Raw genomic sequence first — 27,474 nt, forward strand, 5'->3', positions numbered from 1 at the left:
AAAGGGTCCTCCTGGCGTACAACTGCATCCCCTTGGCTGCTGAGGGTCCTTGGGGCAAACAACCCCTCCTGTTACTCCCAGTAAGTCCCACACAGTGGGACTCCTGAGAGGTCATCCGAGGCCTGCCCCCTTTCTCCACCACTCTGCAAATGCGTCTCCTGGCAAACTACTGGTTGGGGGATGAAGTCCCCTTAGATGCTGAGGGTCCTTGGAGGCCAAGAACCCCTCCTGAAAATCTCCAGTAAGTCCCACACAGTGGGACTGCTGAGTGCTTGTGGGAGGCCCCACCCCCTTTCGCCACAAGCTAGGAATTAAAGAAACCTTAGAAATTCAATAAAAAAACAAAGGTTACAGGGACATTATAGTTGGGAATTAACATTACAAAACCTTAAACATTCACTGAAAAAAACAAAGGTCACAAGGACGTTATAGTCGGGAATTAACATTAAAAAACCTTAGAAATTCACTGAAAAAAAACAAAGGTTACAGGGACATTATAGTTGGGAAATAGGATTTTTTTTTTAAAAACCTTAGGAATTCGCTGTATATACCAAAGGTTAAAGGGATGTTATTGTTAGGCTCAGATTTCACTCATACAAAACCATAAAAATTAAGCAGTTATAGTCACCTGAGTTAACTATAACTTAAGCCCCTGCAATGCACTGCTTATGACCTCACATATTACATCACTCATGACATGGTCAGTGACATCACTGATGACATCATCCACAGAACCACTCAAACACCCATACAGTCTCTCATACACTCACTCACACACCCACAGAACCATTCACATACCTATTCACATATCCATACATCTTACATACCATACAGCAGTGATGCAATATATGAGGTCATGAGCAGTGTATTTTGGGGTGTGAGTTATAGTTAGCTCAGGTAACTATAACTGCTGAAGTTTCATGGTTTGGTGTGTGTGAAATCGGAGCCTAGCAATCCTGGCAGATGAGGGGTGAAACCCCGAAACCAGTCCTAGGATGCTTGTTTCCGGTCCAGGGAGGACCTGGCTTGGCAATTCGGGCTGGACTATTCCCATGAGGCACAGGGTCAAGACTGATTTGCATATGGCCAGATCTAAACTGGGGTGGAATGGTGGGCAAAAGAATGATGGATTTAAACCAGATCTCTTGACTGGGGTGAATGTTTTGAATTGTTCTGCATTCCGGCCATCAATTGTGTGTCTTTTGCTTTCTTGCCCTAAGTGCGCTGGGTATACCCAGATGTGGGTCCCGGACTCACAGTGCCACTGGATTCAAGCTGTCCTGGCTGATGAGGGGTGAAACCCCAAAACCGTTCCCAGGATGCTTGCTTCCGGTCCAGGGAGGACCTGGCTTGGCAATTCGGGTTGGACTGTTCCCATGAGACACAGGGTCAAGACTGATTTGCATATGGCCAGGTCTAAACTGTGAAAAACACAAACACACACACACGCACACCCCCCCCCCCTTCATGGACATGTGTGATCCACTAGTTGCGCTTAATGAGAGGCTGAACTGTACAAAAACTAAATCCTCTCTCTATATTTTTTTTTAAAAGATTGTAAAGTTGCTGTGTACAGAATATTGATGATTATTAAGTGCACTTTTAATACACATCACAGATATAATTATCTATAGGCCACTGAAGTAGCATTATCAGGGCACGCGGGGGGGGGGGGGGGGGGGGGGGGAATTTCCGAAGTTTTTGGCAGTCTGTGTTTAAAAAGTTAAAAAATGTTTACATTTCATTCTAAGCAGAGATATGATCTAATTTATTAAACTGAAACAATCTTTCTTTTACTGCCTCCATCCGGCTTTGTTTTATTCCTCTCAATCAGTTCTCATATTTGTCAGGCAGTCTTTCAAGAAAAAGTATTCCTTAATGCTCACCTTTTTAGGCCTAGCCAGTAAACATCTTTAGCTGTTTGACTACCCACATGTAATCTGATATAATATATATAACCTACTGGCGGTCGCCAGTAGGTAGTTATAGTTAGGACCTATTATCCATAGGAAAATCGTAACATTCTATTCCCAATAATTTTGGCGCTGGTTGACGAATAATCTTCGCAAAATTTTCAAAACTAATGGCCCGTTCCGGTCAGCTCCTATCCTGAAAGTTTGGGGGTGATATATATATATATATATATATATCCCCCTACTACCTTTGCTTGCTGGGGAAACAAATTACTTTCTGTTTCCAATGTATATGGGAGATAAATGTTTTTTAAAAGTATGATGATGGAGTGTACTTTTCTAATGTAAAATAGTCCTTTATGTATTTCAGAGGAAGTATGTAGGTTCCTGTTCTTGTGAATGTCCTGCCATTGTCTCTCTACCTGCTCAGCCAGTGTGATTGTGCTGTATGCAATGTTGGAGTGATGATGAGTATTGGAACGTTGGGTGCTGTGAAGTGAAGTGTGACAGTTGGAGAATGGACTGAGCAGCGGCCAGGCTGCTCCTGATGGGGCTGCTATTCTAGAACTCTTCTACCTGTAACTTACTTCAATAAATCATCTCAAACTAGATCTTGCCTGTTGGACTTCATTACCACATATTTTGGTGATGAGTTGGTGACTAACCTACGTGTTACAACTGGAATTCAAGGACCTGGCGAACAAGAGAGAACCTGAAGATGAAGCTACCTACAGAGCCTACAGATGCTGCCAAAGTATCGTACATTACCAAGTGGTAACATTTACAGAAAACCAAAAGAGCTCACATGAAACCAAGAAGCTCCTCAAACATCACCAAAGACGACCACAAGAAAGAGAAGTGTAAATCACATTAGCGTTTGCTGACTGTTACGTTTAGGGTGTGTGTGTCACCGAAATCATGTCACATACCAGTGTTCTGGAGATAGCCAGAAGCTGAATATGTCTAGTAAGACCTTCGTGCACTGGCAGCTAGGATACAACGTGAAACAGAGAATCCGGTGGTCACCCTTGTGCACTGCCAGCTCAAAGAAGAGGTCCAACGGGCATATAGGGTCCTGTGGTTGGTACCCAATATGGAATATGCTGATGCAGTACTGAGTGAACCGGAAATAGGCTCGAAAGCCAGGCACAGAATGTACTTACAGAATCCACCACGCTGTAAGTACCATTTTCCTCCTCCTAAGTGTGCCAACATCCCACAGGAAACATGGATACAACGTTGGGGTGAACACCCACAGATAACTAGATCGCGCTGTAAACGGGATGGAAAGACGGGATAATCCATACCCTGCCGCTTTCGTGTAGATGCCAAACACAGGATGGCTGGACGCACGATATGCTGTGCCGGATGGCTCCCGGTGCCAAACAGTGTCCCTGAGCCAGTGCAGCCATGTCGTCACAGAGGGCCCCCTTCCTTGAGCTGATCCGCGCGGCATTACGAGTGAGACAAGAGGCATGCGCACTGACTAACAACTCAATAACGGTTTAAATGGCTGCTACACCGGCCGGACGTTGTATTTCATGAGGAGAACAAAAGATGTTGAGACACTCACCACAGATAGTGCGTAAGAGACATAAGGCAGTCCCCTCAGTCCACCGCTGCCTCAGTAATCTCGATGCATGTAGCGAGGGAGTTGAAACACCGACCAGTGTTGATTGACACGACAACAGCAACCTGACTCAACTAAGCACCGCATTAAAAAATTCCAGTTCCCTAGAGAGGAGAGGTGAATGTGCTCAAGATCACGCAATGTAGACAGCATATAAACGAAGATGCCACGCCGGGGTAATTTGCGTAGTCCACAACGTCACCCACAATGTACCAAAACATGCACTGCCAGATACTTTAAACACTATGCTGATGGCACAAAGTGGTGAGATTTCCATACAAGAGCACATGCCAAGGTTGACTGTGGAGATTGCGACGCGTCACGGAGGGGACGTGATACCATTCATCTCCTTATCCCCTTTAATATCCATGCGTTCAGGGCGACACGAAATACCAATACTTGGGCAATGTAGAATTCAGCCAGATCCTCACAGAAACATCTTCCTACCACCAGCAGACAAACATGGTGAATAGACAGCTGCCAGTAACTTGTAGTGAGGGTTCTCCAGGCTGATGTTGAAACATTTAATTAAGGAACTGTTTTGCTCCCCGGTTTTCCTCTATGGGATTGTTTGGTGGGATTCGTTGGCACATCACATTGTGTTCCTGGACATTGGGTACACAGCTTAATTGTTTCCATGTTCTTTTCGCATGTTTACACTTTAAATTTTACTCTTCCCTATAAGAGAGATGGAAATGGGTACTAGCCCTATTTGCTTACATTACACACATTGAAAGGCTCCATCCACTGTGGCATGTGGCGATCTCCAGTTGCAGAAACTGCAATATGGCTTTTTCAACAGTTTGGACCACGTTTTTAAGCGGCACTTAAACCTGGTGTTGATTTCTGTCAAGAACATTAAACGCCCAGGCATTTAACTGCGATTACATCCCCACCCACCCCCAAAATCTACAGATTTCAGGCGACGTCTGCCATCGATCTCCCCCCCCCACACTTTGGATGTCAGTCTTTGATTTTACTATAAAACACTACACTAAAAATACAAATGTAACCTTTAGGGTTAACAATTAGAAAACTGCAACACTACTCAATGGCCAGTTAATATTTAAGAGGACATCATGGCGACAGAAACTCCAAGCTCCACTCAGCATGTGATTGAAATACAAGCACACTGCTTCCAAAAAGGACCCACTATTGCAAACATTGATAATTGCATTTAAAATACAGCAGCATTTCTTTCAGTCATATCTAAAGGTTCTCTTTACAAACAGTTACAGGACATGGATGAACCCCATTTACTCCAGGTAACTTTCCAAATTTTAGACAGCAAACTCCTTACAATACTGCCTCTGGACCCTCAATGCTAACATTTAATCAGCCTTGTCAATTTTCAAACTGGAGTTCTGCTCTATGTACCCATCTATAAGATATGCAAACAATCGTTTCCAGAGTCTGGTCACAAGCAATGATACTAAGGCACATTACATTTGTCTCAATGGGTTTTTGCCCCATTTGCTTACATAACATTTGTCTCAATGGGTGTTAGCCCCATTTGCTTACATTACATTCGCCTCTATGGGTTTTTCTACCATTTACACTGGTTCAAGTTGTGTATACCCTTACTTAGGGTACCTGGTTATGGGTCCAAGTCCCATCTACTCTAGCTACTCACCCCTATGCCAGGCGATAGGTTATGGGTGTCAGTCCCATTAACATTATCTTCTCTCCCTTATTTCCAGGGTCAGGTCATGGGAGTTAGTCCCATTTATATTTTCTAACCACCCTTATGTCAGTGGTAGGTCATGGGTTTTAGTCCCATCTTCCCTTACTAGTGGTACATTATTACCCTTACACAGGGTGTGTCTTATTGGGTTTTCGTCCCATTTCTGCTAGCGGTTATCCTCTCTCTCTCTCGAGGGTTGTCCTTATGGGTGTCATTCCCATTTACCTTATTCACGTCACTAACCTTTACATGAGTAATCAGTTTATTTTTAGTCTACACCTCGACTTTGCTGGTCATTTTCTTGTAACATTATGCTACCATTGTATTACTTTCCATTTTGAAAATCAGGGTGGATGAGTGATACTTCTTGTATTTTCTTCTCATCTTTTCTGTTTTCTCGCTTGTTCAATTCTCCTTGTGATGTTTTATCTTCTTCTCATCCTTGGAATCTGGACTATATTTGGTTGTTAGTCTTCCTTTGTCCATTGTTTTTTCCTCATTGTAGTGTGTTTATCTTTCTTCCTTGTTTAGGAGGAGATCCTTCCTTCACCACTTTGTGTGCTTGAGTGTAAAGCATGTGTTTAGTTTGTGTTGTGCCATGTCTTTCCTCCTTGCATGCCGGTCTGGCCAGTCGGTGTGTTTGGGGGTAGTCATTAGTGCTTTTCCGTCAATCTCTTATCACGTTGCTTCTTATACCTTACTTTTGCTTCTGTTCTGTTGTTATTTATTGAAGGGGAGGATGGGTTATATCTACCTGTTTATTTTTATCTACTGCTTCCTCTTCATTTACTTCCACCTATCTTTCCGCTCTCTCCTTTTTGTTCACTTCATTGCATCTATTCAGCTGCATTTGTGTTCCTCTGATTTATTCCTTTTCTCGGTTCTCATTGTTATATCTTCTTTCTGGTTTTCAGCTGCATTTGTGTTCCTCTCATTTATACTTCTGTTATATAAGAAAGGGGGATATGTAGTATCCTGTTCTTGTGAATGTCCTGCCACTATCTCTCTACCTGCTCAGCCAGTGTGATTGTGCTGTGTACTGCATGGAATGTTGAAGTGATGATGCGTATTGGAATGTTGGGTGCCTGTGAGGTGAAGTGTGACAGTTGGAGAATGGGCTGAGCACCAGGCAGGTTGCTCCTAGAACACTAGAACTCTTCTACCTGTAACTTACTTCAATAAATCATCTTAAACTACATCTTGCCTGTTCACAAAGTACTTCCTAGAAGGCAGAGTGTTACATCAAAATGTGTTCCTATTGGTGGAGACAAAGCCCACGCTATGTACATTTTAAAGAATTGGTCAAACTAGAACTTGCAGACAGCGGCACTGTCAAGCCAGGCCTAACAATGCTTGCTTACATAGGAAAAATCTAAGCATGAGTACGTTTATTACTGGTTTATGTTTATTTTTAAAACAAACAATGCAATTTTCCTTTTATTGTAACTCCATGTATGATGTGAAGTCCAGAACAGAGACAAAAGATCCAGTAATTATTACAAGCATAGCCTTAATGTCCCTTAGATGGCTATGGCTATGGCCCAATCCAGCTCCCCTCCCCGCCTCCCAGCTGTCCAGCCCTCCCCGAACCCTACTTAATGGCGGCCGCTGCGGGGACAGGCAAGCAAAACCACTGACTCATTGTCAGTGAAATTGCTCTCTTTTCCCAAGCCCCTGCACTCTTGAGTGTCGGTGTTGGAGGCCCTCCTCCATCCGCAGGTTTCACCTGCGCCTTATCCCTGGTGGTCTCTCCTTTTCACTTGTTTTTCCCTCACTTCTATCTCCCCCTTCACTCTCCTTCTGGGTCTTTCCATAATTTTCTGTCGTTTTCCCCTCATTTCATGCTCCCCCCTTCACTCACCTTCTGTGTCTTTCCTCCGTTTTTCACTCGTTTTTTACCCTCATCTCAATCTCCCACTTTCACTCTCCTGTGCCCTGTGTGTCTTTCCTCCACTCGTTCTTGCACTTTTGCTGCCTTATTTGCACTTTTCTCTCTCTTTTTTCCTTTTTCCGCCCGTTTTTCCCCACCGCTGCTGCCCCTGCGGCCCCTCCCACCCCCAGCATGATGAGTGCGACTGGCCCAATCCAGCTCCCCTCCCCGCCTCCGAGCTTTTCAGGCCTCCCCGACCCCTACTCAATGATGGCCGCTGCGGGGACATGCGAGCAAGACCACTGACTCATTGTCAGTGAAATTGCTCTCTCTCCCTCGCAGCTCCACCATTAAGTGAGGCCTTCCCCCAAGTCCCTGCACTCTCGAGTGTTGGTGTTCGAGGCCCTCCTCCACCGGCAGGTTTCGCCTGCGCCTCATCCCTGGTGGTCCAGTGGACCTCTGTCTCCATTCTCTTGTTCCGCTTTTTCTCTCCTTTTCACTCGTTTTTTCCCTCACTTCTATCTCCCCTTCACTCTCCTTCTGGGTCTTTCCTCCATTTTCTGTTGTTTTCCCCTCATTTCAAGCTCCCCCCTTCACTATCCTTCTGTATCTTTCCTCCGTTTTTCACTAGTTTTTTACCCTCATCTCAATCTCCCCCTTTCACTCTCCTGTGTCCTCTGTGTCTTTCCTCCACTCTTTCTTGCACTTTTTCTGTCGTTTTCCCATTATTTCAAGCTCCCCTTCACTCTCCTTCTGTCTTTCCTCCATTTTTCACTCGTTTTTTACCCTCATCTCAATCTCCCTTTCACTCTCCTGTGTCCTCTGTGCCTTTCCTCCACTCTTTCTTGCACTTGTGCTGCCTTATTTGCACTTTTCTCTCTCTTTTTGCCTTTTTCCTTTTTTTCCCCTTCTTCAGCCCGTTTTTCCCTGCCGTTGCTGCCCATGTGGCCCCTCCCCCCAGCACGACCAGTGCGACCGGCCCAATCCAGCTCGCCTCCCAGCTGTCCAGCCCTTCCTGACCCCTACTTAATGGCGGCCGCTGAGCCGCCGGGCCGCCAAAGGCAAGCTTGTCTGCACCCGTCTGCGACCCGACTGCGACCAGCGCCAGGAACCCTGGATCTCTGCACCGCCAACGCTACTTCCCAGCGGCACTCCACACTCTCAACCCAGGACGCAACAACAACTGCAAGCTAGCATCACCAGCCGACACCCACGGACCCTTCAAGCTGTCACCGCTGCCGGCACACCTGCAACACGGCCAAGACCACTGACCCAGCGCAATCCGCCCGCAAGAACACAACCGAACCGAAGACCCTGCAATGCATCCTCCTCAACGTCCGATCCCTCCACAAACACGCCACTGAAATCTGGGACCTCCTCGACAGCACTACCCTGGATGTAGCATTCTTTACAGAAACCTGGACCAACACCACCTCGGGACTGGACATCGCCACAGCCATTCCCCAAGGATCCAAGATCTCCAGGAAGGACCGCACCACCCGCCCGGGAGGAGGAATCGTCATCATCCACAAATCCACCCTCCGCCTGAGCACACTCTCCGACGAGCCCACAGACCTGATGGAACACCTTCACTTCAAGATACTGGCCAGCCCTACCTCCACCCTCATCTACCGACCCCCTGGACCCCGTGGACTTTTCGCCAACTCCATTACGGACATCATCTTGCCGCATGCCATCGCGTCCACCAACTACACCCTACTGGGAGTCCTCAACTTCCACCTCGACAACCAACTGGACCCCAGCACAACATCCCTCCTGGACAACCTCCACAACACTGGACTCCACCAGATTGTGACCGAACCCATGCACTCAGCAGGACACACCCTCAACCCCCTCTTCACAACAGGAAATTCCATCACCTTCAGCCACACCACCGAACTCCCATGGACTGACCATCGATGCATCCACTTCACCTTCAGAACACCCACCAGCACCTGCTCCCACGAAGAAACTGGACCGGAATCACCGACGACCAGCTAAACTCATCACTCAGCAACTCCACCCCAACCATCGCGGAACACGACGACGCCAACACCACAGCCCAAACCATGCACAGATGGTTCTCTGACAGCACCAACACCATAGCCCCCCTCAAGAAAAACAACAACACCCACGCCAAGAAAGCTAGATGGTTCACCACCGAACTTCGAGAGTCCAGACGCACTTGCCGCCGCCTCAAAAAGGCCTGGAGGAACACCAAATCCACAGAAGCCCATAAAAACTTCAGAGCCGCCACCAATGCCCACCATCAACTCATCAGAAAAACAAGGAAAAAAGCGATTGAAGACAGAATCTCCACTCATGCACACAGCAGCAAAGAACTCTTCAACATCATCAAGGAGTTAGCCCAACCCACCAGCGAGTCCACCAACATCCCTCTCTCACAAGACCTCTGCGACAAACTCAGCACCTTTTTCCACCACAAAATCAAGAGCATCTACGACAACTTCGACGAAGACAACCAACACACTGAACTCTCACCAACCACACCCGCCAGCCTGAAGCCAGCGATCGACAACTGGACAGCCCTCACCAACGAAGACACACTGAAAACGAAGTCAATCCACTCCAGGGCCCCCACGGACCCCTGCCCCCACCACATTTTCAACAGAGCCGCCGACACCATCGCACCCATGCTCTGCCACACCATCAACCGCTCCCTGGCAACTGCCTCGTTCCCTGACGACTGGAAACACGCTGAGCTCAACCCCCTCCTGAAGAAACCCTTGGCGGACCCCACCGACCTCAAAAACTACAGACCCATCTCCTTGCTCCCGTTCCCAGCGAAAGTCATCGAGAAAGCCATCAACAGCCAACTCGCCACATTCATCGAAGAGCACAACATCCCGACTCCTCCCAATCCGGCTTCAGAAAAAAACCACAGTACAGTAACCGCTCTCCTCGCCGCAACAGACGAAATCCGTACCTTACTGGACAAAGGAGAAACAGCAGCCCTCATCCTCCTCGACCTCTCAGCGGCATTCGACACTGTCTCTCACCGCACCCTAATACACAGACTCCACGACGCAGGGATCCAAGACAAGGCCCTCGATTGGATCTGCTCCTTCTTCTCCGGCAGAACGCAGCGGGTCAGACTCCCCCTTTCCTCTCGGACCCTACACCTACCACCTGCGGAGTCCCCCAGGGGTCCTCCCTCAGCCCTATGCTCTTCAACGTCTACATGGCTCCGCTCGCCCCCATCGTCAGAACCTACGGACTCAACATTGTGTCATAAGCAGACAACACCCAACTCATCCTCTCCCTATCCAACGAACCGAACACCGCCAGACACAACTTTCGAGAAGGCATGGAAGCCGTCGCCAAATGGATGAAAAACAGCTGCCTACAACTAAACACCAACAAAACGGAAGCACTCATCATGGGCCCAAACCCAGACGCCTGGAACGACACCCGGTGGCCCCCCGCCTTCGGAAGCCTGCCCACCCCCACGGACCACGCACGCAACCTGGGAATCATCCTTGACTCACAGCTCAAAATGGACCGCCAGATCAACTCCGTCTCATCCTCCTGCTTCCACACCCTCTGCCTCCTACGCAAGACCTTCAAATGGATCCCCCTCGAACACAGAAAGACCATCACTCACGCCCTGGTCACTAGCAGGCTCGACTACGGCAACGCACTCTATGCCGGAATAAACAAAAACCTCACCCACAAGCTATAGAACATCCAAAATGCCGTCGCAAGACTGGTCCTCAACCTGCCAAGACACTGCCACATCTCCCAGCACCTGCGCACACTCCACTGGCTCCCCATCGAAGCTAGAGTCACCTTCAAGATGCTAACCCACGCTCACAAGGCACGACAGCGGACCAGCATACCTGAATAGCCGACTCAAATTCCATGCACCCCAAAGGACCCTACGATCAGCCCAGCTCTCCTACGTCGTGGTCCCCGGCACCAGAAAGACCAGATCAGGAGACAGCTCCTTCTCCTTCCGCGCGGCCAGAGCCTGGAACGACCTTCCGCTCCACCTCAGACAGATAACATCGCTCCCAATCTTCGCAAGAAACCTCAAAACCTGGCTCTTCGACAGACCCCCTCCTTGATGGACTGGATCCTGCGAAACCCCCCCCCACACCCCCCAGCACCTTGAGACCCTTATGGGCGAGTAGTCGCGCTTAACAAACACCTGATTTGATGGCTGTTGCACAACAATGGCATCAGGTACCCCTCTAGTGAATTAAGTAAGTCATCCTTCCGTATTACTTTTAAGACCATCATTTTGATAAATGACTTGATCTGTTTGTGGCTATAATGATGTAATACATAAGGAAATGGTGCTTTGTATGACCGCATCGGGTCATGAATGTGCAACATGTTGTAGCCCAAGACCTACTAACTCTGATGGAAGATATGAGGGAGGGCAAGCACTAAGTCATGTTAGCACAACTACTTATAATGTGTACTTTCTTTTGCAGCTCTGTACAGTTGTCCACGAGGGGAGCTGCAGAAAGTGGATAAAAGAGTGAGTAAGGATCATAGAGGAGGGCCAAAGAGTCTACTAGGGATCATGTCTCGGAGAGGGAGTATCTGAGCCTCCATGTGTCAGTGTCCCTAGTCCTCACATTAGTAAAGAGACAAAATATTTTAAAAATCACTCAAAACTTGTGCATGGTTTCTTTTCTACTTAAAACGTATACATTTACGTATACGGTCAATAGGCTCCTTTGGACTGTATTTATGCCATTACCCTGTAGCAGGAGCATTAACTGAAGAGTATACAGCAGTTATGTATTTCTAAAGTGGCAATTGCTGTGTCCATAGTTAAGGCTGGGACAATATCGGAGAACATGTCCACGGTGGAAGTGTGTGAATTCAGTGTTTTAGTAGCAAAAGGATTAGTTCCAGTGTTGGACTACTCAATGAAAGCCTGGGGGGCGTTGAATTTAACCAATAACCAGCTGTCAGAGCATCATCTAAAATAGTGAATTAAACAAAGATCAGAAGCACACACACACACACACCGCTGCTTTTCTAAGAAGGCGATTTCCACTAGTGGGTCCTGTCATTCAACACTTACAAGTTTTAAGACCGTTCTTTTCTTGTTCTCATCTGCATTCCTCCTTTGCCTGGCATGCCTCTTCAACGCTTTTTTCCTGGCTGTTAATATGGCACACGGATCAACTCCAGTCTGAAGAGAACAAAACCAGAGTGTAAATCGAGAAAGTGTTTGAGCAAGCAGGCAAAATCTGGCAACTGTTCGATAAAAGAAGTATCACGTTTGATAATACATCATTCATTTACTCCGGAATGCTTGTATACAGATAATAAATTAAATAAATTTAAGTTTCATGCCAATGTCAATTGGATATTTGTTCATTCTATCCATTTGCATTTTTCAGTAAGCCAAGTAAAATGTCTATAGATTCAGGGAAACACAGAGTATCTTGATAAACAACCATTTCCAACAACTTCATTATTTGCAATACAAAAAGAGTTCGTTATTTTATGGGTGGGATGATTTCATTACTTGCCACTGACTCAGAGCAGATACATTCCTTCCTTGAATGGATTGTGCTGTAATTTAAAGGGCTAAAAAAACATTCAGTGATGTCCCCAACCTAAATTAGTCAAGATGCACCCTGTAATTTCCCTGTGGATTACCATGTCAAGAACGCAAGCCAGAGTATCCAGGGACCCTATTGTTTTGTCACACATGTTTTTCCTGAAATGTCGCTGCAAAAATAATGTAGTAGGCTCATCACACTTGAATATCAATAAAGACCCGAATAAGGGAAGGAGGCCTATTATAGTCTTTTCTCATCACATTTAAACCACCCAAATCCACTACCACCCAAAGGAGACCTCTCCATTACTCTCCCTCTCGCCTTGTTGTTAAAAGTCGTCCTTTGAGGAATACCCTTAGCACCTTTTACTAATCTAGCTATACATCCTTACAAACAGCTTAAAGATATTACTTTATATAGATGGCAGGCGAGCACCCCCAAGCCTTTTGGGCAAGTGAAAATCCTATTCTTACTAGGCTATCAAGTCGCCCTATGTTGCTCTTTTCACTTTATAAATAATTCAAATCGTATGTCACACCGAGGTCCAGTGTCACCAGTCTCTAAGCCTCAGTTGCCACCAGATTAATTTTCTTTCTGATGGCCTTGATTTGCTGAATATACCAATGTCTTATTTCTTCCATGATGAAACTTCAGCTTTGATAGGCTACAGTTTAATGGACCTAAAAGCACAAGGCTCCAGTCATCCTATCTGCTCCCCACATGACCACTATCCAACTACCGTCAAGAAGGCTATTGTTTTGGTAGTAGGGCACCATCTACAAGATAACAGTTAATGTCTGACTGGACTAGACCATAATTTCAATTAATCTCAAATAAACAGCAATTACTCCTTTAATTAACATGCCTTCCTTGGACCCGGGCGTTGAGGCAAACTGTCTCTGAAGTCCACATTCTTCCATGATGTCTACGCTCTTAGAGAAAAGTGTGATAAGACTCATTCAATGAGTATATTTAGAGTAACAACGGACTCAATACGTTCCAAGTGTTTTAGTACCAAGTATGAGGACTGGATAAATAACAATGGCTGCACTTTTCAATCTGAAAGATTGTTGATGGTATCCGGCCTTCTGCAGCTGTTGGTGACAGAGTATAGATAAAGAACAATGCTCTAGTGTTGTTTGGCTCATTTCTACTCACAATGCGTTGCTTTTCAGCCCAATGAGTTTTTAGGTCTCGCCTGAGCCAGCGCATGCGCTACGCTGGCGAGACATTTAGTGAGTGGGCTTTCAAAAGTCCTACCACAGCTTTTGTGGTGGCATAGAGCGTGCGGTTACGCGCACAATGACGAGCAGAGGTGCCATCTGGCTTTCCTCTCTCGTCATGGTGCGCGCACATCGCTCGCGATCACTTTCACTTTTGCCGTCGCGCGCGCCTGCTTTCACTTTTGCTGTCGCGTGCGCACCACTTGCGTGCTTTTTTAAAATTTTCTGCTCACATGCCACAAATGCTTACTAATTCACTCCAAATGCCTGCGCTTATGCCCTCCAGTGCCTGCGCTCATTCCCTCCAGGGCCTGCGCTCATTCCCTCCAGGGCCTGAGCTCGTGCACTCCAGGGCCTGCGCCTGCTATCAGCTGCTGGGCATCCATCCCTTCTGTCTGTAGTGTTAATATTTACGTAGTGTGCACTCCGAGGGCTGCAAGGCTTCCATTTATGGAGACGTTTTATGTGAAGTATATCTACATATGTGACCTTGTGGCTCCGCCCCCCCACACCCTTCCATTACCTATTAGCACCTCTTCCAGGAGTCCCATCCCACATCACAGTCACCGGACGGCTGCAGTTTCACAGCCCTGGCAGGAGGGGGCAGCACCTCATCTGTTGCTCAGCTGAGCAACTCTGCTCCAGCGTCGGAGCTCTTCTTTATAACCTTGCATGTGAACAAGACCCTGCACCCCATGTCGGCTTCCTCCCACCCCATGTGAACAAAAGACTCCACCCTGCACCCCATGTCAGCTTCCTCCCACCTATCCCCACCCCCATGGGAACACAAGACTCCACCCTGAACCCCATGTCAGCTTCCTCCCACCTCTCCCCACCCCATGGGAACACACGACTCCACCCTGCACCCCATGTCGGCTTCCTCCCACCCCATGTGAACACAAGACCAGGGCATTGGCATAGCCAATAGGTCTCGCCTTTGGGACCTTATAACTGTTTAGCCATGCAACAGTTTATACTTATAAGGTCCCAAAAGCGAGACCTATTGGCTATGCCAATGCTTGTTAAGACATGTCACATGCAAATTGCCTTTGGACTTGAAACCATTACTAGTGTTCTTTAATGTGCTCGTTTATGTATATATTCTTTTTCTGACCACATTAATAGAATTCTTTGGATTTGTCTTTTATATGTATGCTGATGACACCGAAATACTCTTAATGTGGAAGAACAAGACAAAACAGATTGAAAGCTTGTTTGCAAGCAGTTGTTGATTGTTTATGGGCCGTCAGTTATCAGAGATTTTACTCATATGTTTACAGTTATCTTGAAATTAGCTGAATTTTTTGTCTTTCTTTTGTCTCCCCCGAAAGTGAACTAAATCACCAGAAGTGCTCCACATCATTCAAACTCTTCAATATATCTCCCATCATTCAGTTTCTCTCGGCAGCCCCAGACCACCATCTCCCTTGTCACGCCTCACTTAGATTCTGCTAACTCACAGTACCTGGGGGCCTTATTCAGCCTATGCCGAATGACAACAAATTACACAAAATGCAGCTGCAGGGCTGCGTCTGTACCTTTGAATAAGAGACCACACCTATTGAACCTTCCAAGCATTCCAAAGGCTACACCTAGCCAGAAACTCGACTTCCATGACACTCCTCAATGCTCACCGGAGCATCCAGTCCATCGTTGTTTCCCCCACTATGCTACTTCAGACAGGAACCAAACAAATGCAAATCAGTCTTGGTCCTTCTCCAGTACAAACAGTCAAGCTTGAACTCTCAGGCCTGGTTACCTCTGAGCAGGAACACAAGCAACCTCAGAATAGTTCTGGCTCACTTCATCCTTCTTAGTAGATTGCCATTCAAGTCCTATGTCAAAATGAGCATGGGGCCCACACGTCTGGACAATCAAGAAAACAAAAAAATGATGGGGGTGGGAGGAGATTACTTGAATTAATCTCCGTCTCTAGTAAAAAGTCTGACCCAGTATCTAGTCCATCTTTTTTTTAATTTTTTGCCCACCATGCTTTCTCAGACAGGAACCAGCCAGATACAAACCAGCCTTGGTCCTGCTCCAACAGGGCCCCGTCAATGGGAGATATAGACCTTAGCACGGCAAAGAAAGTGATGGTTCAATAAATACTTAATCATCCAAGTCTGGGTTGATAATGATCATATGTGACTGGTATTTAGGCTGGATTCAAGAAAGGGCTTGACATCATTGAAACAGTTGAGGTTGTACCGCCTCTGTGTAAAATAAGTCCAGCTGAAGGTAACATTTTTCATGAGTTTCACTGGCCTGAAGATGGCCTTTGATTCTATTAATCAAAACTTTCTGCAGTTTGCTTTGCTGAACTAGGGGATGCCAAACTGGCTGCTTGAGGTCCAAAGGCTGCATACTCGTATGTTGGCAAAGGTTAGGCCGGAAGGTCTGGAGAGTGTTCAGACAAGTTACCAATTAATATCTGGGTCCGCCAGGAATGTGGAATAGCTCCCACATAGTTTAGCTTCTTCATTAATGATGTTGGAGCTTACCTCACTGACCTCACTCCAGATACACAGCAGCTGGGAGATGAAAATATGAGCAGTTACTTAGCTTTGGTAATGCTCTTGCTTGTGGATACTGTTGTGACGGTGAACAATCTTAGTGAACAACTGTGCATAGGTTTGATGGGTGTGCACATAAAAAATGTGACAAACTAATTACTACCTCATTGAGGTATAATAAAGGATGCAGAAGGGAATATATACGTGACACCCTTGGAAAGAAAATGCATAATAACTGGTGAATTAAATAATGAAAGTTAGGTAAACATAGGAAGGCTGAAAGGGCCAACAAGTAACCTTTAGCATTGTCTGCCCCCAAATCCTTGCTGACCCAGCGATAAAACATATAACAAACCAACCAGTTTTGCCTGGAGAGGGTCAACTTGATTGTCACCGCACCAGGCCACGCACGGACTTTGCCAAGTGACCAAAAGAAATAGATTTGGTTGATGGGTGCCTAGCCACAAGAAGAAGACCCACTATCTCTTTGGGCAGACTGAACCTGCCCATCAAGTGGTGGACCCTGCTCTGTGGCTGAAACAGGAGGTCCTTCCGAAGATGTAAGAGGATGGGCAGAGATCAGAGTACCACACTCTCCTGGCCCAATCCGGGGCTGCGAGCATGATCTGAACCAGTTCTGTTCTGACTACATTAGGAACTCAGGGCAGGAAGATGTGTGCAAAACTGGAGACCTATTTCAGGCAAAACATATCCCCCAAGTAGTAGTTTGGCAGAAACTCTAACGTGCAATAGTCCTGACAGTGTGCATGCTCAGTGGTGCCGAAAAGATCTAGGCTGGGCATGCCCCACCAAGCGAAGACTTGTTGAACTACCTCTGAATGAAGAGCCATTCGTTGTCTGCCTGATTAGATCTGCCGAACTCATCCACCCTGGCGTTCAGCAAATTCACCAAATGGTTGAGAGTCAGAGGGATCTCCTAGGAGTCCAACTACCTGCATAGACTGAGCACCTCCTGGAACAGGATCTGCGACCCACACTGCCTTGCGTGTTGCAATAAAATTAGGCAGTTGTGTTGTCTGTGAAACCTTGAACCAGCTTCCCTCTAAAAAAGGCCAACTGAAGGGCATGAAGCTTCAGCAGTTTGATGTGGTGCTTCCGATCCACAGGAGACCAAAGGTCGCGGATTTCCACATCGCCCAAAAATGACTGTCCCAAACCAGAGATGATTCATCGGTCACTAGTGTGAACTTTTGGTGGGGTAGGAAAAAAGGTCTGCCTCAGGTCAGGCTGGTATCCATCTGCCACACTGGAGGTCCTGGGCTGCCTCCTCTGAAATATTGATGTAGTCTAACAAGCAACCCGAGGGTTTCTTTTATTTCTAAATAGATTTTATTGCAATGTTTTAAAATACAAAGAAGAGACATGACGGATCCAACAGTGCCCCGCCCCTCAATCGCAAAGTACCCCAAGCATGTAATACAGTATAGATAGCTAAACAATAACATGGTAATGCATCAAAGGATGAGGTAAAGTAAGATTTAGTTAAGGATGGGTCGGAGCATAGTGATGGGCAGGTCAAATAAGCAGTAAGGGTTGAAAAGGACCGGACTTGAATAAGCTGCTAAACAGGTAGAAACATAGGGGACAACCAGAGGGGGTCCCTTTCGGTTAGCAGGGTGAAGGGTTTCCACTGGGGCCATCAGTTGCGTGGGAGGGGCTGAGGAAGGAAGAAAGACCGCCAAGGGTGGGGTGCCTGTGGGCTCATAGTCATCTTCTACCCCATCTTATTGGAATAGAACTGCAACAACCATGGAGCAGGGTGGGTCGGAGTTAGTATAAGAAGACAAAGAGTCAGTGGGGACTAGAGGGTCGATCAGTCGAGACAGCAAGTCCTCCCAGTCGAGAGCTGTAGGGTGGCGGTGCCGCCAACCCCTTGCTTCCTCTCTGTGAAGGGCTGTTGCCGTGGCTTGTGTCCACCTGATGAGGGTATACTGACAGGCATCTAAAGACAGAGGCAAGGGAAGTTTCCATTTCATTGTGATTGATCTTTGGGCCAGTATGAGGGCCAACTCCAGAAAAAGAGTGGCAGTCTTGCATCTTTTAGGACGTTTAAGAATGTCTAGGAATTGGTTTCTGTTACGCTTGTGACCTCCACAAGGCGTCACAATGCCCAGTCCCAAAAATGGCAGATCTGGGAGCAGTCCCAAAACATGCGCCTCTGTCCTGCAGCTCTAGTGGTGCATCTAGCATAAGTATCTGTGGCTCCGGAAAGAGTTTAGCGATCTACTGGGGAGAGAGATAAGCTCTATATAGCACATCGAACTGAATTAACTGGTGTTGGGCATTCCTGGAGATAGTTTTAGGGTAAGCACAGTCTTTGGTCCATTCCTTTTTCTGAGGGACCATGCTAAGATTGTCCCTCCCGTGTATCCCTGAGTGGTTGCAGGGAGGCCCGGGATTGTTCTGTCAATGCTCCGACAAGCCAGCTTATCAGTCTGCGATGGTCCTCCAAAGTGGCCTGGAGAAGGTGATTAGCGATAGGCTCCTCATTCTGAATACCCCAAAGATCACGGAATTTACCAGTCAACGCGGTGTACAGTAGAAATTGGGCCTCATGTAGGCTGAACTGATCTTTCAGGGCTGCGAAGGACAATCGCTGTCTGTTTTGTACAAGTCTCCAAGGGTACTAAGTCTGGTTTGGGTCCAAAGATGCAGTCTGCAGCTATTGATGCAGCTGCTGCGGTTCAATAGGCCCAGCATAGGGATGGCTGGTGCATAAGGAATCACTGGGCAAGTGAGCCGTAATGCTCTGTTAAGGAAAGTGAGGGCCACCCAGAGTAGGTGTGGGAACTCAGGGTTAGGTCAAGTCCCTGGGGGCATAAGTACAGGAGTGACGCCCGAGACATTCGGTTATTAACTGTGCCCGTATCCTCCAGGAATCGGCTCACCAACCAGTAGAAGGCCATTGTAGTTGGGCGAATAATAATACTCAAGATTAGGGGCTCAGAGGCCTCCACGCTCATGAGTTGTTAAAATTTTGTGATAGCCACTTGTCTGCCTGAGTTATGTCATATAAGGCCTCGAAGAAGGGCATACAGCCCTCGAAAGAATGTACAGAGAAGGGTAATGGAGAGGTTTCCAAAACAGTAGGAGAGATGGTCAAGTATCACCATCTTGGCGATGGCTACTCTGCCCGTAACTTGATAATGGGCGCGACTGCCAGAATGACACTTGGGAGTGTAGGGATTACACAGCTACAGGCAAATTAGCATTGAACAAGGAGTTGGGCTCCCAGTGGACCAGGCCCTCCCCAAGGTCTGGAAATGTATAGAATTTGGGCCAGTTGACCCACAGGCCCGAGAGGTCACCAAAGTTGGCAAAAATGCTGGCAATTAGGGAATGATCAGAGGAGACATCTTTAAGGTTCGAAAAAATAATATTGTCTGCATTGAGCAAGATATTGTGTGTGTGCCATCTGGGGGGTATGCCCCAATCTCTGCCGCTAATCCTGACCCAGGCCGTCAGAGTCTCCATCGCCAGGGTGAAGAGAAGAGGGGGACAAGGGGCATCCCTGTCGTGTGCCCCTGCCAACCAGGATTTAGTCCAAGGGTTGTCTCCTGTAGTGCACATTGATTGTCTGATTCGTGTAAAGTAGACAGACTAATTGGATGAGGCGGGCCTGAAGCCGATTCATGGTAGCACACTAAATGGGAAATACCATTGAAGTGTATTGAAGGCCTAGAGTCTAGACCTAGGGCAGCTGACCCAGGCCAGGCCCCCTGTGCAGCCTCAAAAACATAATAGAAGCGGCGGTGATTGAGAAATGTATTCCATTCAAGGAAAAATCTGTTTTGGCCTGGATAGATGAGGCGTGGGAGTTGGGAGTAATTGTTGTATTTGGTCGGCAAGGATCTTCTTAATGATTTTGTAAGCTATATTTAGAATGGCGATTGTTCGGCACAAAGCAAGATCCGTAATGGTCTTTCCTTTGTTTCAGCAGAGAGACCAAAGTGTAGTCAGGAGTGATTCCTCCCTATTAACTTGGGGGCCAGTACACCAACGAACATCTTGTCGTATTCTTCCGACAGAGGCTGGCCGTACTTCAGTGATGAAGGTATCTAGCTCCTCGCAGTCCTAAGGGGAGAGGAGAGAGAGGAGCGTGTCCTGTAAGTAAGTGTTCACAACTGAGCCAGTGGCCTTGGCTGGGGGGCTCAAGAGGGCCCAAGTACTAAGTAGTAAAGGTGTCATAGATGGGTTTTTTAGTGTGTGAATTAAGGTGCCTGTTGGGCTACAGACCGAAACTATTTGAGGCAGTTAGTAGTTGATTTGTTGATCAAGGGTTGCAGTCAACATGTAGAAATTGGGGAGGGAAGTTTGCCTCAGATCACATCTATAACATGGGACTGCAATCTGATAATTCCAGACCCAGATAGTCAGGTCAGAGGATAGAGGGGCACAGCCTCAAGGAGCAGACCATCCTATCCAGGCGGACATATACATCAAATACGGGGGGGTAGCAGGAATTAAGACGTGCTCTAAGGTTATGATGGTGCCAGATGTCTGCTAGGGAGCACTGATAGTGCCACAACGCCGAGCTCCTTGCATTAGGGATTGTGGGGGCATTGGGAAGGGGAGAGTGCCGGTGCTGTTTGGGATCTAACACACAACTGTAATCGCCTACTAGCAGCCATGGTAGGTGGGTCCACATGCGAGGATAGACGATGAAAATTATGGTGGCATAGGTATTGCCTAGTAATAGGGGAGGGACCATCCAAAATGGTTTCCAGAAGGACTAACCGTTCTTCCGTATCTATATCTTGGGACACCACCTTAATGGGGACCCCCTTGCACGCAGATCAGTACGGCCAAGCTTACATAGATACATTAGTGGTGAAAACCTGGCCTATCTAGCTCTTCTGGAGTCTGACTCCTTCAACAAGGGTAGTAGGAGCCTCCTCGAGGAGGACTATCTGGACTTCCCTACACTGAAGGTAAGTATGTACCTTGTAGTGCTCGGTGGGAGTATGCATGCCCTGGATGTTCCAAGAGATAGTTAGAAAGGATTGTCTAGTGGTCATACCAAAGAGAGTGCTCCCTTCAGGTGTTCCCATGGGGAGGGGTGTACCAGCAGTGGTGATAGATGGAGGCCTTTTGGGGGGGGGGTCAAAATTGGATTCAAACAGTTGAAATAACAACAGGAAGAATATTACGGGCAGGAGGCACTGGACCAGTCATTGAAACATTAGTTCTCAATCTCAAGGGGAGAGAGATTGGTCAGGAAGAGTCAAAAGCGTGAGGTGGGCGGGGCTCAGTGGCAAGGGGATATTTGGACAGGGCGACCCATGAATAGTCGACCACATGGGGTGAATGATCATTATGTAGGTAGAGGCAAAGGTCCCAGAAGTTGGTCATGGATCTCCTCCCGGGACGTCCCGGGCCATATTACATTAGGAACACCCTGATAGTCTTACTAGGTTATCGTCGTTCCGTGTTACAAGTGTGCTGCTTGATGCGATACTCATAACAGTCAATCATTTGCTGATGGGGAGGGGGGTTTACTTGGGGAGGCAAGTCATGGTCTTGTAGAAGGGTTGAGGTGGAGGTTCCTGCATCTGAGTCCTCCAAAAGTGAGCTGAATGGGAATGGGGGGGGGGTGTGGGCGGCAGCAGCCACAAGGGCCAATTTGTGTCTGCTCTAAACCTGATCCAGAGAGGGGACGGCCCAGCCAGAACAGGCCCACCCGTTGAACTCTGGGAGCAGCGCGTCCAGCGGATTTACCCGTCCCTCTGCCAGGACAATCTTATGTGTTGGAGTGATCCAAGACACCACCCAATCAGAGGGATCGGTAAAAAAATGGGTTTAATTATCTGAGATGATTTTAAACTTAGATGGTAAAAGGATGGCATACTTGATCCCCATCTCATGTAGGTGCCATTTAACTCCTATGAAAGATGCTCGCTGCCTCTAGACCGCAAGACTATAGTCTGGAAAGATGAATATTCGTTGATTTTTCTCTCAAGAGAGGGCACGATTATCTTGACTTTTGGCAGACAGCATCCCAGTCCTTAGAAATAGAGGATTTTTGCAAGGGAGGCGCCACTCCTGGAAGGCCTCTAGCTGGCACTTGATCTGCCCTCTTCATAGAAGAAACGATGTGACATCCTGAGGAGGCAGTAGGTCCTTGAACCAAGTCTCCAGGTAACCCACCATATCAGGGCCATCACTACCCTCCAGGAGGCCTATGACCCTGAAGTTGCAGCACCCTGCACGCTCTTCAGCATCATCAGCATGGTCCTTGAGAAAATGAACATGCTCTGTAAGGTCTCGGCATTGCTTCTGTAGGTGAAGGGTGTGGGTTTGAAGCTCAGTGAGCTTCTTTTCAAACTGCGTGACCCATTCTGCAAGTTTACAGTTTTCATCCTGTAGGAGGTTGATGTCTTTGGACACAGTGTCTACCTTTGCTTTCAGGCCAGTCCTGTAGGCCTCAATCGCCTGCAGGGTGTCATCCAACATATCAGAGCATTCCCCAGAGGGGGCAGTGTTATAAGGTTCAATAGGGCCCAAGCACAAGTCTAAATTTTAGCTACATGTTTAAACTTGATATCTTTTTCTAAAGATGACTTTTTACATGCCTTGCACTTACACAATAATATACTTAAAAAATGTTTTGCAAGCATATTATCATGTCGTCCGTATGCTCTGTTCAAGGCTAGGAACATTGAACACAATGCGCTTGCATTTGGTTGTCCGACAGCTCTGAGTCTCAAGACAAACAATCACATTTGTGCTGCACCTTTGACACAGTGCAATTGGAACAGTGCTTTTATTGTATTCACCGCCTCTGAGCTAAGTTCTACAGAGTAGCACTTCTGCGGATTATCCTGGAACGCTGTGCATTGTAACTGAAATACAGCCCTGCTGACTCTAGCCTTCATCCTGCAAAGGACGGTAGCCTGCTCTACACCTGATCCGCTTCCTGATACAACATAGACAGGTATGGGAGAAGTTGGGTTGTCACAAGAGATCTGGTAGAGGGTCTACCACTATGCTCTCGATAGTGTAGTTAGTATTAGGTAGGAGTATAAATAAAATCATAATCACAATGTAATGCTATAATGGGTGAACTGTTTATCTTTTTCACCGTTCTGGTAATGCTTGTTACAATGCTTTGTTTCATCCTACTAATAATTGAAGCTCATGCTTTTTACAACAATAAATGTTTTTGAAACCAATTTGTATCTTTCTTGTGTCTCCCATGGGCATGCCTAATTAACAACGACAGGGTAGATCTGTCTCCGCGATTTCCTTGGGGAATTAGAGTGGGCAAGTTCTGAGGTTGCAGATGCCATCTTGTACCCTAGTCAGGTTAGGGGTTCTGATGGGGCTCTGTGAGCTAGCTAGGAATTGAGCCTACATACTCTGATGACGAGTATGGATTCAGTCCCCCTATTCTGATAGTTATGTTGTTCAGATACACTCCTACTAAATTTGTAGGAACCGTATGACAGCATGACCGGTGGTGTTCAAGGCAGTCAAGGCTGGTGGTAGCCCCAGCTGCAAGTGTTGTGTGCACCTCATAAAGCCAGTGCAGGGGGTCAAGTGTTCAATGGAGAGGCTGGGCATGCTTGCCCTAGCCGACCCTTCTGCGGGCCAAGGAGGGAGGGCAGCATGGTCATCTCCCACTGGGGGAGGGCTGATCCAAGGGCAGGAGACTCAAGAGGCTAATCAAGACACCCTAGTAGTTCATTTGGTAGTGAGAGGGTCCCTTTTGTCTTGCCAACAGAAGTTTTGTGTGGGTGATCCCATGGAAGGAGTCAATCCAGGCAGCGGTAATGAGCAGGCAGTGCTGTTGCAGTTGGGTCTTCCACTTCCCTAGGAGAAGTCCGCTGAACTGTGTCCTCGCAAACAGCCGAGGGGCCCGGCAGGCAGGTGCTGTAAGGATGGATGTGCACCGACCAGTCACTAGCCCTGCTTCTGTGCTGGGACAAGCAAGAACAAGCAGTCGGACCTCCGTCAATGGAGCACAGCTGCCACCACAGTCATGGAGGCCACCCCACAGTGCAGAATAAGGTGGTCTCCTTCAGAGATCGTCAAGCACAAAGGGATATGGCAGGGCCCAGATGTGTTCTGGGGTACCTCCCCAGTGTTCTGCAGTTGCGGGGTCGCCCTATGGTGTGATGTTCCATCGGATTAGGGAGCTGTGAGCTCTAAGTTTAAGTGGCTGGCATGTTGGCTTCCCAAGCCACTCCTCCCCAAGCAACTGCAGTGTTGAGACTGCTGGAAGCATAGGTTCCACTACAGGGCCAACATTTGCCACTGGGCTTGAATGACAGCAGGATGTAGGAGGCCAAGAAGCTTCGGAACCATACACATCAGAACTCAGGAGTGACCCAAAACGTTGGGATCATAACCTGAATGTCCTGTGCTCATCGCTGGGGTGTAAAAGCTTTCTATGTCCACGATGGCCCCTTAGAATTAGATCCTCTGTATATGTTACAGGTGGGACTTTAGCTCATTAATGGAAACCCCAGGGTTGACAGAAGGGAATGAGTTGACTGTGGCGATTATGCATTCTGAAGCCAGTAAAAAAAGTTACTTTCCTTCGATAACACTCTTTCTGGTGGATTCTGAACCTAACTGCAGATCCCTTACTTTATTATTCCCCAAGCGTCAGCCTGGATCTGAAAATATTAAAAGTGGTACTTCTGCATGCTGGGTGGTGGCATAATGCAGCTTTGTACCAATGTGGGTATACTCCAGAAGTGACGAATGGAGCCATAAATAAGCGCCACCCATGAACGCTGATGTCAGTTGCTTCCTTAGGCTGTCCGTGACCTCACACACAGCCTATTGACAAATTGGCATGACCAGTGACCAAATTTATTAATTGGGAGCCTTTTAGATGGAAAAAAGAACTCAGTTCATAGAATGGGGAAGTAGGTAGGTTGGTTACGATTCTGTGGTTAGAGTATCCACCAGAAAGAGTGTCACTGAGGTTCTCCTGATAGATATTTCTAACCGCAGATTCCTCACCATGAGAATAGATAGCATAGCAGTACCTCCCCAGGTGGTGTGTGTGAAATGGCTCAGGCCAAAAAGTCCTGCCTTGTTCGATAGACCTATAGTGCCTACACCCACATGTCCGCCTGACAATTGTCCAGACAGGAACTACATGTGGTAGTGAAGTGGTAATAGATATTTATGCAGAGACAATTCATCAGGAAATGGGTCCAATTTTGCAAGGCCTTGCCCTTCTTTGCCCCGGAGAATCCCACAAAGACTTGATCTTCCACCTGGTGCGATCAATTTCAAAGCTTAGTGCGCTCTTGGGGTTCAACTGATTAAGTATGTCTTTCCTCCTTGGGTGGAAGATGTGCGGCAAAGAATGCCGGATGGGTGATAGTGGGTCTGACATGAAATGGTGTGACCACTTCCTCACTATCAACTTGTCTGCAAAGAATGTCATGAAAGGTGGGTTGAAAGAAAGCACCTGCAGTACGTTCACATGCCTAGCTGATGTTTTGAGAATAAGAAAGACTGTTTTCAATATCAGAAGTTTTAATGGGCAACTGTGCAGTGGCTCAAAAGGAGTACACGGCAACAATGTGAGAACTAAGTTCAAATCCCCCTGTGGCATCAAAAAGGGTGTTAATGTAAATAAATGTGTCAAACCTTTAAAAACTCTAATCACAACAGGTGACTTAAATAAAGAAGACTGATTCAGCAACTTCCAAAAAAGCAGAAGCAGCTAAAAAATAGTTCTTAACAGTGTCCATAGCAAGTCCTTGCTGGGCCAGGGACAAAACAAACAACAAAACTTCAGACAACTTTGCTTGTAAGGGGTCAATTTTTCAGGTGCCACACCAAGCCACACATTTGTCCCAATGACCGGCGTATATCAATTTGGAGGACAGATGCCTCACTGGCAGAATGACATCAACAATTTCAGGATGAAGGATGAAAGGGGTCAACTAACGCTGCACAATCCCCGGGCATGTAAATGCAAACTGTGCAGGGTAGGGTGCAGGACCTTGCCCTGCAGCTGTGACAGAAAACACTCCAGAAGCAGCAGCTTGATCAGAGGACAGATGCTCATGCAGAGAGGTTCTGGGTACCACGCTCTCCTGGCCCAGTCCGATGCCAGGAGGATGACTTTGGCCCGTTCGTCCCTGATTTTCTTCAAAGGTCTGGGCAGTAGAGGCAGCGGTGAGAAAGCATACAGGATCCCTGAACTCCACTCTAGATGGGAGGCCTCTATCAGAAATAGCTGCCTTTATATCTTCAATGTACAAAAGTGCTGACACTGTGCATTCTCTGTGGTGGCAAAAATATTGAGCCAGGGTTCCCGCCACTGATGGAAGACACCCTGTGCCACCTTGGGATGCAACTGCTATTCGTGATCCGCTAAGCTTCAGTGGCTGTGTTTGTCTGTCCTGGCGTTTAGATCCTGCCAGGTGGCATACCACCAAGGAAATTCCCTGGTGGTCCAGAGGTGCAGAGCCTTCTGGCACAGAGCACAAAACCCCAACCAACCCTGCTTGTTGCAGCATTATATGTTGGTGGTGTGGGTAGAAACGCCTTCAATGCCAAGAAAATTGCTCTCAATTCCCAAAAATTGATGTGGAGTTGAGCCTCCACCAGAAACCAAAGGCTTCCGATCTTCACCTCTCCCAAATAGGTTACCCAACCCAATAGTGATGCACCCATGATCGCGGTCAGCTCTGGGCAGGGTAAGGGATGGGGGGCATACCACTAACCCAATTGCGTTACAGTAGCAATCACTGCAGGTACTCTGCAGTCTCCTCTGAAATCTGTGTACAATCCAACAGAGTCCCCTGACGTTGTGCCAACTTGAATCTGAGGTCCCATTGCAGAGCCAGCATATACTATCTGGTATGATTGGCCAGCAGAATGCAGGACAGCAACAATCCCAGCAGCGTCAGAGTCATCCATACTGAGATCCAGCACAGTCGGTGAAACCTCAAGATCATAGTGCAAATTACCTGGACTCTCCACTCCGAAGGAAAGGCACAGAACCATACAGTAATCAGAATAGCTCTGATGAATGGGAGCATCTGTGAAGGAGTCAGGTGTGACTTCCACACATTAATAGTGAACCTAACCGATTTTA

At 47.2% G+C, this 27,474-nt stretch overlaps 1 protein-coding gene across 1 annotated transcript in view; it reads right to left on the bottom strand.

The window, feature by feature from the left end:
* The window catches only part of SLC26A5 (solute carrier family 26 member 5), a 321,585-nt gene that overhangs the window by 16,568 nt on the left and 277,543 nt on the right, over window positions 1-27,474 (bottom strand). Inside the window, exon 16 of the mRNA XM_085653953.1 lies at window positions 12,160-12,270. Within this exon, the coding sequence (XP_085510079.1) occupies window positions 12,160-12,270 (111 nt within the window). The remainder of the gene's footprint in view (window positions 1-12,159; window positions 12,271-27,474) is intronic.

The sequence above is a fragment of the Triturus cristatus genome, chromosome 4_1 (genome assembly GCF_964204655.1).
Source record: "Triturus cristatus chromosome 4_1, aTriCri1.1, whole genome shotgun sequence".
Taxonomy (NCBI): domain Eukaryota; kingdom Metazoa; phylum Chordata; class Amphibia; order Caudata; family Salamandridae; genus Triturus; species Triturus cristatus.